General features: G+C 45.3%; 1 protein-coding gene across 1 annotated transcript in view; it reads left to right on the top strand.

Moving 5' to 3' along the window:
- PYGL (glycogen phosphorylase L) overlaps window positions 1–7,627 on the top strand; it is a 69,640-nt gene extending 62,013 nt beyond the window's left edge. The window contains exon 21 of the mRNA XM_042943195.1: window positions 6,668–7,627. Coding sequence (XP_042799129.1) covers window positions 6,668–6,713 — 46 coding nt within the window. The 3' untranslated portion in view covers window positions 6,714–7,627. The remainder of the gene's footprint in view (window positions 1–6,667) is intronic.
- Window positions 7,628–18,139: the final 10,512 nt, after the last annotated feature.

Raw genomic sequence — 18,139 nt, 5'->3', positions numbered from 1 at the left:
AAAAGGCAGAGGATTCTTTTAAAAACCATTTGAATTTTTGTTTTAGAGCCAAATGTCTTCAACTTCCGTGGATCATGGAGCCCTTAAAACATGTAATTAAAGCTATGGGCCCATTTCCCAGAAAAAGCTTAACATTTGACATTTTCTGTACAATTTTGTGGAAGAGGTTCAGGGACCCTCCGGGGTTTTTCTCTGGGTCCCAAGTCTAGAACCACTATTTTCACCAAGGTCCTGGTGACCTCCCATTTGGCCTCCTTTTGGCTCAGTACTGCTGGTAGCAAGCTGAGACTTCTGGCAGGAAACAGGAAGAAGCTGGGGCTCACCCCAGAGCCAGTAAATCTGGGGTAACAGCAGATTCACACAGAGGGGCAGAAATGAACGTGTGGGCCAAATACATACACTGTAGCACCGTGCCCAAGTTTGCCCAATCAGAACAATGTTAAACAGTGTTGAAAGATGTTGAATTTCATGGAAAGCCTCTGTAAATATCTCTCTAAAATGGACATCTCCTGAAAGCCCTTGGTGCAAAGTCAAGTCTTGAGAAAGCCATCAAGACAGAAAAAGAGAGTGAAAAAAAGACACAGGCAACAGAGCCTAGGGGCAGATTCCAGAGCTTGTCACTTAGTGTGCAATGTCCCTTCAGAGACAGAGCTGGGTCTGTAGGTCTCTGAGGCACGTCACCCCTCCCCCAACCCAAAGCGATGCAGTCACAGCTGATAATCATCACCGATGACAGGCCCACTGGAGGCTCTGGCAGCACATCAAAAGGGAGCAGGACTTCAGGGAGGCGTTCTTTGTTACAAAGCAAGGATGGAACAACAGAGAGTGGGCTGAGGCATCAGTATGCTAGACTAGAACCAGTCAGATGGTCCCCAGTACCAGTGGTCAGAATTCCAGATGATGTCTCATAGGGAGTCCATGCATTTGATTAATAGGATGCATGGTAATTAAGGAATCTCCATGTACTTCTGTGAGAAGACCAGTGATATGGAAATTGCTCTCCTTTTCCCCATATCTCATGCCTGTTCCCTTTCCAGTTATCCGTGGGCTCAGTTCATCATTTCAGACACTCTTTGGAGTAAAGGAACCACTGCCTTCCTTGAAATTGGGATCCAAATTTTAGAAGTTAGTCTTTCAGTTAAAGATCTACTTTATTCTACATATGGAATATGTAGGGTTTTTTTTTTTAAGAGAAGCCTATTGCCAGAACGCCCTCAAATTTCCACAAAGGAGAAAAGACTATATGGAGGCATGCTTACAGAATTGAAAACTGAGCTCTGCCTTTTATTCCCCTATGGGGCTGAAATGCTACTTCTCTCTTTAAAAAACAAAAAACTCCAAGCAAAGGCACTGACCTATGTTCCGCGCTGCCATGAAGATAAACAATGATCGGATTGCCATCATGAAGGGCTGCTTCGTACCAGCAACGGTCCTTTCCCTTCGCATCCTCACCCCGGCAGCTGGGAACCGTGTGCCTGAAGAGCAAGGAAAGGTTTTAACAAACAGAGGTAATTGGCTTTCCTAGCCAAAGTCTGAAGCCCTCCTTACGTCAATCATATAGATTTATATGTTTATATATGTAAAAATATATACTACATATTTATGTATAGAAATTTCTGAGTATTATATGCACCTGGTAAAAATTAAAATATAATACCACAAACATCTTACAGCAGAAAGCACTACTCTACCCCACCTCCCTCATGCACAGAAACAATCCCTTTTAACCATGTGCTGTTTTAGTTCTTCTGATGCCTAAACCTATTAATCTTCCCAGACTGCGAATCTTAGGTGCTGTCCATTGAAATGAAGTCCATTGGGTGGAAACAAGTAAAAGACAATAGGTATTTGTCACCTGCTATTTGTTTCGCTGAAAAAAACAAGTTGAAAGAATTTAAAGGGAAACCAGTTTAGGTAGGAGAAAAGAACTTTAGTGTGAAATGAAGCTGTTCTCCAGAAAGCTGTGACCTTGTGATTTTAAACACCTGCCTAAACGCCAGTTCCTCCACCCTGTTAAATCAGTGAACGAATCCTGAGGACGCAAATCCTGCCATATGACATGTCACAAAGGGACTTGGAGAATTGGCTACGTAATGATAAATCTTCAGTCCTCTCAACCGTTTAGGGGCACAAAGTCTGACATCAAACCCATCAGCACCGAGAGGACAGGCATCACTGCCAGCTGGATAAGCCAGGGCAGGAGCAAAGAATAAAAAGATTTTCAAATGCCAGCACAATTAGCTGAACCACACGGTGCACATTAGGAAGAAGTTATGTGAACCCATGTTGGTTTCCACACATTCTAGGAACACACGTTTGAACTCAGGAAGAGGAAGCATAAAACAGGACACTGGAAAAATGGCAGCCAAGAACAAGTAGTAGAACCAAACAGAAAAAAATACTGACATTAGCATAGCAAAACAAACAACAGAACGCTCATGATTTTGACAGTTGAGTGTCTTCTCTGTGCCAAGCACTGTGCTAAGCAGTGAAAACCCACCAACAAAGTCACCTACAAAAGTTACAGTCTTGTAAAGAAGACTGGCATTAACCAAATAATCGCACAAGCACTGATTGAATTACCGTGGGAATAAATGCTGTACAGGACAAGCACAGGTGGCCTAAAATGGGAGATGAGGCAGGGCTTCATTGAAAATTACCAAATTACCATTGAAATGGAGACCCTGAAGATGAGTAGGCAGTTAGCTGGCCGAAAGGAGGGAGCAAAGTGTTGCACTCAGAGCATATCCTGTGAGAGTGTGGCTTGGTGTGCAAGGAGGCCAGCAGGTCTGCAATAGTGTAGGAAGGCTGGTGTGGAATAAGGCAGAAGAGTGAGGCAGGGCAGGTCCTTCAGACCCGGTGAAAGAGCCAATGCACAGAGCAACACCCAAAAGACTTTGCACTCCAAGGTAAAATTAGTGAGAAGCAAATTCAGGTAGGTCAGATATCCGTACAAAGGGAAGGTATATGGAACAGCAAGAAACACCAACCTCTCCACAGGTGACTCACACCGTGCTGCTCACCCGTGCCCTTGTAACATGAAAACCACATCCGTGAAGCGGCCCAGTGTCCCTCAGTGCACTCACCAGATTCCCAGAATCACCCCAGGTTCGACTCTGATATAGAAGTTCACTGTGTGAGCAATCTTTAACTCCGGTCTCTTTAAATCCACAAGAAAGGGTGCTTTGACTAGAAAGCAGAAGTCATTATCAACACCCCAAATCAAATTCCGTGTCTTTTAATCACTATCGAAAAAAGCAGTTAGTCTCATGGTTAACATGGTTTCTAAGTTGCAAGCTACCACACGAAATTCTTAGCGAAGTATTTTACTTTATAAACTAGGAGTAGCCCACAGGAGAGGTGCCAAAACAAAACAAGAAAACAAGAAAACAAAAAACCCTAAAGCAAGATTTTAAAATAGCACCAGTGTGGGGCGCCTGGGTGGCGCAGTCGGTTAAGCGTCCGACTTCAGCCAGGTCACGATCTCGCGGTCCGTGAGTTCGAGCCCCGCGTCAGGCTCTGGGCTGATGGCTTGGAGCCTGGAGCCTGTTTCCGATTCTGTGTCTGCCTCTCTCTCTGCCCCTCCCCCGTTCATGCTTTGTCTCTCTCTGTCCCAAAAATAAATAAAAAACGTTGAAAAAAAAAAAAAATTAAAATAGCACCAGTGTGATAGACCATAATAGAGTTTATTCAATCCTTAGCCTAGTCTTAAGCTAAAAACAAAGGAGACTATCCCCCTAAAAAGTTAAGAGGGTCTAGAAGAAAGGAATGAGGATTCTTCCTATGTCAAGCGTTACTGTTTCCACTAAATAAAATCTAATCATTAGCCACAAACCATGAGATGGCCAGAATCAACATACCTGTGGGACCAGGCAGTGAGAGCATTGGCTGTGCGCTGGAAGGACTGTGTTGTTACAATGTACACTGTTACATTAATTAACAGCACTCAGTAGAAAAAACATGGGAAAACAGATTACTCACATCAGTGTCTCCCCACCCCAGCTCTCTGCTTTCTCTCTCTTTCAAGGGGTACAGGTAAAATGAAGAAGCAAGAAAGTAGAGAATACACCAAGCAGTAAGGTATCCATATTACCAGCTAATATGAAGACTGAGCTCCTGAAGTTAAACCCCACCCACAAGGCCATGTTTTTCTATCCATCTCCCCCCAACAGTTTGCAAGGATTCATGCTAGACCCCAAAGCCAGTGTTAAACAGGTTTCAGATCATTGAAATCTAGCCACAATTTTATTTTATTTTTTTTAATTTTTGAGAGAGAGAGAAAGTGCGAGTGAGGGAGGAGCAGAGAGAGTGGGAAAGAGAGAATCCCAAGCAGACTCCACACTGTCAGTGTGGAGCCTGACACAGGGCTCAAACCCATGAACTGTGAGATCACAACCTGAGCTGAAATCAGATGCTAAACTGACTGAGCCACCCAGACGCTCCTCTAGCTACAATTTTATAGCTGACATGCCTTTTTCATTGTCACAACTTAAAAGGCAGTGAGGTCTTTATTTGGGAAAAAATATATAGGCAAATTAATGAAAGATATATACTTACAAAAATTAAAAAATATTAGCATGTTCATCAAAGGAGGAAAAATGTGTTCTTTTAATGGTTTACTAGTAAAGCTGTTGTACAGAGCCGCAATTTTTCTTCCTAGTGTTGAACAGGAACGTGGAATGGATCTGAAAGATATTGTGAAACAAAAACAAGGTGTTCAAAATTAGTCCAAGTTTTGTCTTGGTGTGGTTTTTCTCTTAACAACCAAATAGAATTTCAGAGACTAACACTGGGAATTACAGGTGACTTGGCATTAAAGCAAAATGTTTTACAGAATTGTAGGTAATTAGGACAGATCAGGACTGGGCACTAAGGAGAATAGGAAAGGAAGGCAATAAATCAAGGCCCCAACCAGCTGCTGAAAAAGCCCAGGTTTCACAGAACAGAAGTGGGAGGGGGCATGAATGCACCAGGGTCAGGCCCGTTCCCCCAGTGCATCCCCAAAGAAGACCAAGGCTGGACCCCAAAGTCATCAGGAAATAGGATGCAGACTACTAACAGGTGCCACAGTCTTTGATCACATCATGATTTAGTGCTGTATATGTTAACTATTATTAGTCTAAAGCAGTGCATGAAAAATCATCAGATTCCCCAGTCTTCTGGCTGGGTCTTAAGAAGAAATGAGCCAATGAAAGAAAAATCCCCACTTCTGACGTGACATCCCAGGTAAGAGTGGCTGTGAGGAGCAGGGTGGGGAGCAGGGGAGTACCTGGAGGTTGTTGCTGCATCAGGGCGGGGGCCTGGTCAGGAAATGGGACACAGCAGGCCATACACATTTTGTTTATTCTACTGTTTGTTCCCATGACACAAACCACCCAAACCAGGAGCCATCAGCAGACAAGTTAGTTAGGACTTGTCCATGAGGGGTCACTAATGCCACCTCCGTCTCAAGCCACATCTCTTATCAGAGTTGAATGCCTCCTACCTTTGAGAAACGAGGGACACAGGAAGTCAGTGTCACCACTTCCTGCTTCCAGTTTTTATCCACATCATCCATTAAAGAAATCCCTTTCCCTCTTTCACTCTGTCAATGTAAAAGACTGCTCAGTGTATCAAATCATGAGGTTGTGGGACTGGAAAGCACTTTGGATGCACTGTTTCCCCCCCCCCCCCCAACCCTGATTTCTCTGCTAGACCAGAGCATTTTAAAATATAGCTGTTGTTACCTGCAACTTGCAAATGAGGAGACTGAAAAGTTTAAGTAAGTTCCCCAATGCCACAGAGCCAATGAATGGCCGAGTCACGTGTACACAGGTCGGTGTGACCCCAGAGTTCTATGAAGATGTCCATTGAGCTGTCACAGTCCCGGTGAATGCTGCTTGCCATCCACACAGGCACAAATGAACCTCAAGAACAAGACTGGCTTCTGGCAACAAAATTCAGTCCTTAGAGGAAGTTGTTTCAGGACCACCCCCACTCTTGCCTTCTCCCCTTCTGCACCCTTGGCCTTTCTTAGGGTCCATTCTTCCTCCCACACTCTTCTCCTTTCCTGTTCCTGTGTTCTCAAGGAGCCTTCTGACTCCAAAGTCATTAAAGAAAGACCTCTAAAAAGAAATTCTCCCTCGTGTTAATACTAAAAATTCAGAGTGCTTATATGTCTGGAAGAGGCATGAAGGGAGAAGATCATGCATCGCCAATGAATTTCCAGCAATTCTGCAGGCTGTGGAAAAGAGACGTGGGCTAAGTGTAATGGGTAGCCCTCCAAGTAGCAGGCATAGGCAACTGCCTACGCCTAAAATCAGCAAGGAGAAAATGAAAATGATTGTTTCATAATACTTTAAAATAGCCTCCATGAAGGAGGTGGGAAGGAGAGGACATTGTTGTTCTGATTTTAGAGATAAGAAACCAACACCCCAGAGAAGCCACTTTGAGCCCCAGATCAAGTCCAGACGGGCAGAACGGAACACAGGTTGAATTCTTATGCTTCCTTCCAGTTGGCTGGCTCAGGCTTTCTTTCTCCTGATTCTGAACTCACGCTACCCTGCCTGTTAGTCTCCCGCTAAGTTATCTTTTGAAGGTAGCAGGGTGCTTGGGAAGCAGAAGCAGTAGAGGGAAATATGTTTCTGTTTTTAAAGAATAATTCATACAGGACCCTTCTCTCAAATAGCTCAAGGCACTTCTGTGAGAAGCACTGCGGGAAGAGAACAGAGTGACCAGATCCCTCGGAGCATCAATAATGCACAGCAACTTCTTTTAACTAGGGGTTGTCAATTTGACTTCCCCTAGATCAGCGGGGGATCAAAAGTCACCAGTGGCTAACAGACCTTATTTGAGTGGAGGATGCGATTTCAGCCCAATCCCCGCTAACGGCCAGCCACATCAAACAGCCACCTTGATGCTTTGGTGTTCTTTCGCCTGCCCTTTGATCAGCTGTGGCTGTAACTGCACAGCATCCCACAGGGGCCACAGAACCTAACTGGATCATTCTTACCTTGGAACCTGAGTTGCTGCGGGGCGAATCATTCATGTTCACGCTCAGAGGCACCAGCTTTAGGAAGCCCAACTCTAACCCCATTTGGCAAGACAGCTATTCCAAATAGTAAGACAATGCCACACAGGCGTCCCATGTACCCATTCATTCAGCCAACATGAATTGATCACCGAGCACCTAAGTTATATCTGTGTTCTCCTCCCTTCTTTCCTCCCGACCAAATCCTCCCCTTCCGTCAATCCACTCAAGGGTTTCTTCTTTGTTGAAGCCTCTCTCTGAGATAGACCTTCCACGGTGACCTTCCCTCTCTTTTCACCCCTCCCACTAATTATAATTGGGCCTCAGTTTGACCTGTAATTGTTCTCCAGTTGTTTTCCCACTATCAGTCCTGCGTTCCCACTGACGAGAACCACATGGCATATAGTGCTGTTTTTACGGTGCTCCCTGTCTAGCTCGGGTCCGAGAACTGTCCTGCAAGTGGATCTCTCTCCTACGGGAGAAGGAAGCAATGCGTATTAGTAGCTTCAGGGTAGAGAAGAAAGGCTTCATTCTCTTTTCTGAATTACAATTGAAAATCAATGGGAGAGACACCTGGGTGGCTTAGTCGGTTGAGCGTCCAACTTCGGCTCAGATCATGATCTCACAGTTCATGAGTTTGGGCCCCGCATCGGGCTCTGTGCTGACAGCTCGGAGCCTGGAGCCTGCTTCGGATTCTGTGTCTCCCTCTCTCTCTGCCCCTGCCCCGCTCATGCTCTGTCTCTCCCTCTCTCTCTCTCTCACTCTCAAAAATAAATAATAAAACATTTAAAATTTTTTAAAGAAAAAAAGAAAAGAAAATTAATCAATGTGAGCTTCACAAGAGCAGGGATTTGTGCCAGTTTTATTTACTTCTTTGTGCTCAAGCCTAAACTAGTGCCCAACGGGGAGGCGACAGCCAGTGCTGTGGAAAGAATGAATCCGTCTACCAGCCTGCTCATGGGGGGCGGGGGGTATTCTTAAATTATCCAGAAATGCAAAGACTCAGGGTGAATGGGGAGCAACGAAGAGGGAAATAGCCCACTGGCTTCCCTCAGCTTCTTTCCTGAGCACATTTCCCATTTTTCTAGTTTGAAGAAAACCAATTGCAAGTGAAGATTTACTCTCCTGGACCCGTCTATCTTAAGTAGCAACTACACCTTATGAAATATTTGCAAAATAAACAGATCCCCAAGGCATTAAAAAATAATCACTGAAAACACCTTTTCATTAAATGTTTTCCTTGAGTCACACAACACATCACAATACATCCTGTGCGACTAGCGGTTCCAGACACAGGGCCAGCCCTCCGTGAATGCTTGCGGATCTAAACTAACTTGGCTCCAAGAAACAAAAGGATCCAGGATGCTGGATATCGGTCTGTGCTTCAGCCTCAGCAGGTCTTAAATTAGAGCAGTAGAGATGACGAAATGTGCTTGTATCTTATTCTTTCAGGAAGCATCTCCTGAGACTTCTTTTTTAGTAATTAGTAAAGCAAGTAAGAGAGGGTCCCCAATTCCCCATGTCCCATTCCATTATCAACAAAGTGGATTGTTCTCTAAAAGCATGAACTGCAGCTTTGATTCTCTGCCAAATAAATGTTAAATAATCAGCCGTCAACTCTAGAGAGAGCATGAAAGATAAAGCAGAAAATGCCAGCTTTTTCAGAACAACCATGTCAAGGAGGTAAGGCCCAGGAATGTGAAGTTGAAAAGTGTAATCGGTCAGGATATTCTGACTAATGGTCAGTGTGGGTCTACACTGCTGGCCCAGGGGAGAGCTGCTCTCTGCTCCAGAAGGAATAGAAGAGACAAGATCGGTTTTAGTCTTCATCACTCACACATTTCAAAGTGAAGTCCCTGGTGTCTGGATGTGACTCTTGGATATTTTGTAATCAGCAATAAACAAAACATAGGAATATAAAGGAAGGTGAACAGAAATGCCAATACCTTCCCACCCCAACAAAACAAATCAAGATACTGAGTCTCCTGAGTCCAGGGTCTCTAACCAACACCTGGATTCAATGCAAATGAGACTGGCAATATATTGCTGGTCGATTCAGGGTAGTTTAACATTACTGTTAAAGCCACGGATTTAAAATAGGAGAAAGAAGAAGTTTAAACCCACTTGATACAGACATTTCAGAGTTAAAAGGATGTAAGAACTTGGCACAGGTATGGTTTCAATGCACTATACATTTTTAGCATTATGGAGGGATGTTCTTTAAATATATCCAAGAGAGTTCCCCCTGGGGGAGCTGGCCTTCCGCCCACACAGACAGGCCTTTGACCTAAGTGGATGCCATCTAAGAGTCATGGTAGATTCGTATTGTCACTATTACTGGTCTTTTTAAAAATCCGCCCGGAATTTTAGCACAATGGTCAAAGCAGGTAAGAGACCGGTAGAGGAACCTGAGCCATCTTTCTGGAAATCTCTATTTCAGAACCCCCAAGGGGATGTAAGCTCCTGAAAAAGCAAACCCTAGAGGCTCGCGGGTGGGAACAGGCGCCGAGGCGAAGGATCACGCGGCCCAAAGGGCGCCGGGGGGCTCGCAGGTCTCTGGGGGCCCTCGAACCCTGCGGGGAGGCCCAGGGCCAGGTCCGCCCGCCGCCTGGGGCCCGATGCGCCCTGCCCATCCCCGGGGCTCAGGGCGGGGGGACGACGGGGCGCCGGGCCCTGCGCGCGGCCAGCACTCACCGCAGGTTCCGCGCCACCATTTCCCACCAGGCGGCCGCGCAGTCCCGCGCGTCCATCTCGGCGCCGCGCCGTGTGCCCAGCCGCCACCGCGGAGCCCCGGCCGGGAGCCCGAGCCACCCCGCGGGCGCCCGGCCCGCCCTCCTCCCCCGCGCGGGGGCCCTGTCGGCTGCCGGCCTGGGGCGGGCCTCGGGGTTCCGGCTGCTGGCGGCGTGACCCCGGCCCCCCGGCTGTGCTGGAGAAGCCAGTCACCCACGCCTGGGGCTAGCTGTGCACGATTTTACTTTCCAGTGTATTCCATACATCTGTGGATGTGTGTGCGCGCCCCGCGCGACGAAATAAAATAGACTTCTTATCATGGTGGTAATAGCGCAAAAATCTGATGGTCACAGTTTTAGATCTGCATGAAGAGTATAAGCTTTCCTCTACTTTGACCCCTCTTCTTTTTTTTTTTTCTTTGTCTTTATTGTTTTTACCTTTTTCTGAAGCTTACCCATCTCCAGCATCCCTGCTCCCCTCCCCCGCACCTCCAGCCCCCTTCCCTTGAGTAATGGTTTATCGGTCCACAGGGTTATGAACTACACAATCAACACTAAAATTAACACCTTTTTGCCATTTGGTTTATTTAGCAACATCTCTCAGAACCTTGCCCTGTATCCAGGGGTTCACGCCTTGACAGGTTTGGCCTACATAATGCATTGCCACGCAGGGAAGTCGCCTAGCAAAGTGTGGAGGCAAAGGAGGAAGGAAGGGAATGCGGTCTCTATCAGATGCAATTTGATGCCAGTATGAAGATTTCATCTTGGAGGCAAGGAGCAACCTCCCCAGGAGGGAGCATGTGTTTATGTGTTTTTGTTTGTTTGTTTGTTGTGGTACCTGTGCTATGGGGCAAAGGGCATAAGGGAGGACTGCCAAACCCCAGAAAGTGCACAGGGACCCCCCCTGCTTGGGTCCAGTAGGACAGTCTGGAGAAAAGCACCCATACCTTTCAAGAAAGGGCCGTTCTCTTCAAGGACTAGGCCATTTCCTATAACTAGCCAGCCAAGGAGGAATTTTGTTCACTGCCTCTTGTAATTGCTCTGGGGATGTCAATTTTCTGGGTCCTATCAAGACAGAAGAGGAATCAGATCAGGAAGGATGGAAGGGATCTGGGCCTGACTGATGAGCCACCTGCAGGTGAGTTTTCTCAGGGCCACCCACACCCTGCATGGTAAGGGAGGTTACGTTCCCACTCAAGCAGATGTCCTTCACAAAATGGGTCTGGAATCCCATAGAACCTGTTTAGGGAAGCTCTGGAGGAGACCCTAGGCCTTGCCATGTGGAGGTGGAGCGATCAGAGACAGGGAGCACTGGGGGAGGACTATGCAGCAGCTGCATTTGGTCCCAGATTGCATTTCCATCTGTTTATTCAAGTTGAGAGGATAGAGGTCCACAAGCTGGTTCAGCCAAAAAGTTGTAGGCCCCAAGTCTAGCAAAATGTTTGAAATGCTCTGCCAAATCCCTGAAGTTGGAAATCACTATGGCCCCTTTTTTAAAAAGACTGTAAAGATGAGGGGTGCCTGGGTGGCTCAGTCGGTTAAGCGCCCAACTCCGGCTCAGGTTACAATCTCACAGTTCATGAGTTCGAGCCCCACGTCAGGCTCTGTGCTGACAAGCTCAGAGCCTGGAGCCTGCTTCAGATTCTGTGTCTCCCTCTCTCTCTGCCCTTCCCCCATTCACTCTCTGTCTCTCAAAAATGAATAAACTTAAAAAAAAAAAATGTGCTTAAAAAAGACTGTAAAAATTAAAACTCTAGGTGAAAGCTTTCCCTGACATTAATAGCCCCTTTTCAAATGGCATGTCCTGGAAATCAGAGAGCAGAGTCTCTGATTGGATTTGGCAGAATCTAAAACACAAGTGATTCACTCATTTATTCAGCATTATTCGCTAGGCAACTTTTAAGTGCCAGGTACCACGTTGGGATACAAAGCAGCACCCTGCTCGGTAGAGAGATTTATCTCGGAGGAAATCACAAGAACACAGGATAGGAATTGAAGAGTGCACTAAGGGCACTCAGGTCAGGGGGGCACAGGGCCTGGATGTGGGGAGAGGAGGTTGAGTCCAAAGGGATATGAGGGAACGTTCTAGGGTGATGGAAAAAGTATACATCTCCAGTGTGGTGGTGGTTTTATGACTGTAAGCTTTCACCAAAATTCATAGAATTGGAAACCTTTCAAGGGTGAATTTGACCGAATATAAATTGTACCTCAACAAACCTGACTTGTGGAAAGAAATCTAAGAAATGTATGGACAAATTATATAAGTAAACATGTCTTATGTGATTTTGTAGAAATGACAAGACACCCCTGGTACACATATTTCAGAAACCAATGGGTGGTTGTTATTTACGCTTCTAGTAGAAAAAGAAATCTCAGTTAGAGATAGATTAATTTTACCACCAAGAATTGTTCTGGAGGAGCGCCTGGCTGGCTCAGTCAGAAGAAGGTACAACTCTTGATCTCGGGGTTCATGAGTTCAAGCCCCACATGGGGTGCAGAGATTACCTAAATAAATAAAAACGAAAAAAGAAAGAGGTATTCTGGCAAAAAGGAATCGGAGATAACACTGTCTCTCAGTTGCCACGCAGCTGTGAAAACAAACTGCTGGTGACAAAACACTTGAGGAACAAAGAAGTAGCAAACAACAACTCGCTAATTTTATATTATTTAGAGAAATTTTATCTTGAAAGTGAAGTATTCATCCCCCTTGCATTTTCTTCTTTTTATTTTATTTTTTTTAATGTTTTTATTTATTTTTGAGACTGAGAGAGACAGAGCATGAGCAGGGGAGGGGCAGAGAGAGGGGGAGACACAGAATCTGAAGCAGGCTCCAGGCTCTGAGCTGTCAACACAGAACCTGATGCGGGGCTCGAACTCACGAGCTGTGAGATCAGGACCTGAGCTCAAATCGGATGCTCAACCGAGTGAGCCACTCAAGTGCCTCCCCATTATTTAATTTTAGAATATTTCATCACTCCAAAAGGAAACCCCATGCCCTTTGCTGGGTCATATGGTAATGTTGTGTTTAATTTTTTGAGGGACTTCTAAACTCTCTTCCAAAGTGGCTACCCCACTGTTCAATCCCACCAGCATGAGCACCCCGTGCACCCCCTTGCTCGACGTCTTCACCTTGCCTCAGTTTCCCATATGCCAATAGGCAATTACCAAAAGAAACAAACTGATGCTGTTGATGCTGAAATGAAACATTAAAGGGAAGTCTGAGGACAGTCCCAGATGATAGTGAGTGAGTGAGGTGACTCACTCAGAACATTCATTTTTCTATGCTTTTAAAGTTTTGTATTGTCTTTGCCTACATCAGGTCTAATTTAAAGCCTGATTTATTACAGTTACAAGAGTGGATGGTTACTCTTGGTTTGAACTCCAGAGTGTTCCTCTGAGCTTCCTTTTAGTGGAAGGGGTGATTTCTTTGAGAAGAGAGAGTGATGGGAGAGTTGAACCTGGGAGCGAAGTGCTCAAGTGCCTTCTATCTTCCCAAGAACCACGCACGGTCCAGGACATGGCCCAAGGGCTCCCTTGTCGCTCCGTTGGCAAGAGGTGGGTCTCTGCCTTTTCCCTGTACCTATGGAAGCACTGGGCCCAGATGAAGGCCCAGCAGTTAAAACTCCTCGTCCCTCTCTGGATGCTCTTCTTCAAATGCCCCTGGCCATTCCTTAAAGGTGACTTGGTCTGCAGGCTTCCTTCCTAGCCCTGCTTCTCTTCGCAGGTTATACCAGTGTTTTCAGTTAGGGGCGCCTGGGTGGCCCAGTCGGTTAAGCATCTGACTTCAGCTCAGGTCATGATCTCAAAATTCATGGGTTCAAGCCCCGAGTTGGGGTCAGTGCTGACAGCTCAGAGCCTGGAGCCTGCTTCGGATTCTGTGTCTCCCTCTCTCTCTGCCCCTCCCCACCTCCCAAAAGTAAACAAACACGAAAACACACACACACACACACACACACACACACACACATTCAGTTATTTGGGAAGCTTTGGGCTGAACACAAAGTATGTTCCTTTGGCCAGGACCTCATGTCTCAAAATAATTACCTGGCCTGGCCAATGCTCTCTGAGAATCTCAAGAAGGATGTATAGAATGCAGCTCTTCTCTAAATTCATCTCCTCTCCTCCCTGCCCCAAACCTGCATGTTTGCAGGACTCCCTGTCTTGAAGAGCAGCCTCATCACACACCATGTTTCCCAAACCGCAAATCGGGGCTTCACCCTTGATTTCTTCTGCCTCCCTTAAGCCCAGAATTCCCTGTAGACAGAAGGAAGATTATTCCTTGTTGTAATATTTATTTATTTAACAAATACTTACTGAGCACATTCTGGATAGTATCTGGCTTGGGAAGCTTACACTCTAATCTCAAGGACAGGACCCACACAGCCGGAAAGCTAAATAACAACCTGAGATGTATCACTAGGTAATAAATAAATACGCATTACAGACACTATCATGCTGTAGGCTCGGTGAGAAACATGTTTGTGGGCTGAGAGGTCAGGCAAGGAGTCAGGAAGTACTGTTCTGTTGCTTGGAAACAGCTTTCGTGTTGGGAGGTAATTTTAAATGGCTGTCCAAAAGGCCTCATGGAATGTTAAAACTGGAAGAAATATAAGCAGTCATTTGCCAGTACTCTCATTTTACATAGAGGACACTCAGACCCCCAGAGACCAAATGATGATGTTAAGCTGCATTCACTCAGGATGGATTGAGTGCCCACTGCGCACAAAGGCTACACTCATTCAAAACAGCAGGCGAGGGGCATCTGACTCTTGGTTTCTGCTCAGGTCATGGTCTCGTGGTTCGTGGGTTCAAGTCCCGCATCAGAGTCTGTGCTGACACGCGAAACCTGCTTGGGATTCCCTCTCTGCCTCTCTGCCCCCCCCCCCCGCCCCGCTCTCCCTCTCTCTCAAAATAAATAAAAACATTTAAGAAAAAAATTTTTAAGAACACTAAAAAAAAACAGCAGCAGGCAAAGTGAGACTAATTCTCAAAGGGCACCTGGTATCTGGTAAGAAACCAACCTGTGTCAAAGCAGCCCAAGGGGCAGGGCAGTGACGGCAAAGTAGGTGGGACCAACTGGTAGTTGTAACCTGGGTTACTAGTCCTTCCACTTACCCTTGAAAATGCAAGAATTAAAATAGCCAATCACAAGTTAGTTCTTTCTTCATGAGTAATCAGGGTGGAAGAATTCACCACCCACAGTATCTGGTCAGATACCCAGGTAGGAAATTCTGAAGCAACCTTTACAGTGTCCACTCCAGGGAAGGTGATACAGCCTGAATTTTTGTGAAGTGTAAACACTGCAGGTTGGTATTAGGACCGTACAGATAGGGATGGGGGAGAGCCTCACTCTCAGGGTGGTTTTGTTTTTTGTGGTTTTTTTTTTTGTTTTTTACTTTTATTTGAGTTATTTAAAAAAAATTTTTTTTTAATGTTTACTTATTTTTTGAGAGAGAGAGAACAAGTGGGGGACAAGAAGAGAGAGAGAGGGGACAGAGGATCCAAAGCAGGCTTCTGCGCTGACAGCAGCAAGACCGATGAGGGGCTTGAACCCACGAACAGTGAGGTCATGGCCTGAGCCCAAGTTGGACACTCAACCGACCGAGTCACCCAGGCGCCCTTGAGTTATTTTTTAAATGTCCGAGCAATTTCAGAGAAGGGCATTTCCATAACCACAGCCCAGCCTTAGGAAAACAATGACATGGTGTTTTTACTCCAAAGGAAGTCTAACAGAAAAACCTTAAAAGGTTAGGTGAAAATATGTTAAAAAAAAAAAAAAAAAAAAAAAAAAAAAAAAAACCTTCCTGAAAATGAAGGCACGCTCTTGGAGAAATTGGGGAAGACAGGGAAAAAGTCACAGCTGTAGATAGAGTAAACAGGAACTGGCTTTTCAGTCCCAGGAAACTAGAGGTTTCCAATTCTGGGCTTTCTGGATGCCTGACGTGAGTTTGAAGTTGTCTGTTTCTCATTGTTTGCAGAAGCTCCAAAGTCGGTCCTGAAAGTAGCCTCACTTCCTTAGTTCCCTGTTCCTGCCCCGAGTGTGTGTGTGCTCCCAGCACCACTTGAAACGAGTGTACTTTTTCATGTTTGCCTTTAGTTTTCAAACAAGCCAAGAGAGACCCCACGAGACTGGAGGGCACCGAGTGCTGGGCTGCCCTGCGGAGTGATGTCGGGTAGCCTGAGGCGGGTCTTCATTATCCTCACCCTGCCCGGCTTTACATGCGTGGAACAACCTGTCCCTAGAGAGGAGTTTTTAAATAATAATATGTAGTGTGAGATGAGACCATAGATATGAAAGCTCTTCTTTGAAGTTAAAAACATCTCAGCCTGCAGATGCACAGTATTGATATTATTTATTAATGAGTATATTTGATACTGTCTTTGTCCGGCTCCTAGGCACATTTGCATGCATTCATTTAGAAATACAGTCATCAGCATTGTGGCTCATAGACTGACATAGAAGTTTAATTAGTAATAAATACGAATAGGTACACAGATGTACAGAGGAGGCCATGCGGCCGATCTCATCAATTTCATCACCCACCAAAAGGAATTAAAAATTGATATCGCAGGAGACTCTCTTCCTTCCCTACGGTGTGAGACAAAGGAATGCTTGAGGGTGGGGGTAAGGGACACTCTTCCCTCTCCTGACTGCTAAGTGTCAAAAGGGATAGGAACTCCCAAAGGAGACCTCCCAACCAGGCAGTCACAAACTGCTTAGCAACTCCACCAGCACATGATGGAGAGGCGAGTGTTGAATTGCATCGTGACGTGACCTGCTAAGCAGTTTTTAAGCAGAAGGGCTATAGGGTTTAACACACAACCCTATCACCTTGGACTGTATGAATTGGGAATCCTTGTTATGTTTGACATTACTTGTCAAGTTTGGAACAGCACGGGTATCCCCAGTACCTAGCATAACACCTGGAACAAAGCAGGTGTTCAATAAGTATTTTTTTCTTAGTCTTTTTTTTTTTCATTTACATCCAAATTAGTTAGCATATAGTGCAACAATGATTTCAGGAGTAGATTCCTTAGTGCCCCTTACCCATTTAGCCCACCCCCCCTTCCCCACCCCCTCCAGTAACCCTCTGTTTGTTTTCCATATTTATGAGTCTCATGCTTTGTCTCCTCCCTGTTTTTATATTATTTGTGTTTCTCTTCCCTTATGTTCATCTGTTTTGTCTCCTAAAGTCCTCAGATGAGTGAAGTCATATGATTTTTGTCTTTCTCTGACTGACTATTTTCACTTGGCATAATACCCTCCAGTTCCATTCCATCCATGTAGTTGCAAATGGCAAGATTTCATTCTTTTTGATTGCCGAGTAATACTCCATTGTGTATATATACCACATCTTCTTTATCCATTCATCTATCGATGGACATTTGGGCTCTTTCCATACTTTGGCTATTGTTGATAGTGCTGCCATAAACATGGGGGGGGGCATGTGTCCCTTCGAAGCAGCACACCTGTATCCCATGGATAAATGCCTAGTAGTGCAATTGCTGGGTCCTGGGGTAGTTCTAGTTTTAGTTTTTTGAGGAACCTCCATACTGTTTTCCAGAGTGGCTGCACCAGCTTGCATTCCCATCAGTAAGTATTTTGTAAGATGAATGAAAAATTGAAGAACTGGAATCATTCAGCAACCTGACCAGTGCCACAAGATCCCAATCTCCCCATCACATACATTCTCTTTGGCCCCTCTGGCACTCTCTGATTCACATCTATACAATTTTGAACTGCATGATCATGGAAAAGTAGAACTCAAGACAAGAGAAAGTTTAGAGGTCTCTTGCGGGTCCACCGCCTTATTCTCCTTTTCCCCACACCCAAGAGCCACATTCCCAGCTTAGTATGCCCATCGTGCCCTCTGCAAAGGTGGCGTCCTGCCCCACTCTGCCTTTGACCCACCTAAGGATTCCACACATATTCCTTCTCCTGTGCAATCCCACTCAACAAGCACTTATTAAAAACCATCTGTACAACTTATACCATGCCAGGCTCTAAGGAGAAGAGCAGAAATTATAAGATATGGCCCCTGATCTCAAGAACTAAGTTATAGTTAGGGAAATTCTGCATTGTTCTTTATTTATTCTACAAGCATTTATTTAGCATATGTGCTAAGTACTGTTCTAAGTGCTGTGGATTCAATGTTAACCAAAGCAAATAACTTCACTGCTCTTATGATGCTGACGTTCTAGAGGGGGAAGACAAAAAAATAATCATACAAACAAATACACGATACAAATTCAGATAAATGCTATTAAAATGAAATCAGGTCATAGAAAAACTATTTTATTTGAGATCTTTTAAAAAAATTTTAATGTTTATTATTTTTAAGAGAGACAGAGACAAAAAGCAAACAGGGAAGTGGCAGAGAGAGAGGGAAACAGAATTGGA

This window comes from Panthera leo, chromosome B3 (genome assembly GCF_018350215.1).
Source record: "Panthera leo isolate Ple1 chromosome B3, P.leo_Ple1_pat1.1, whole genome shotgun sequence".
NCBI lineage: Eukaryota > Metazoa > Chordata > Mammalia > Carnivora > Felidae > Panthera > Panthera leo.
This window is presented reverse-complemented; position numbering and strand designations above follow the sequence as displayed.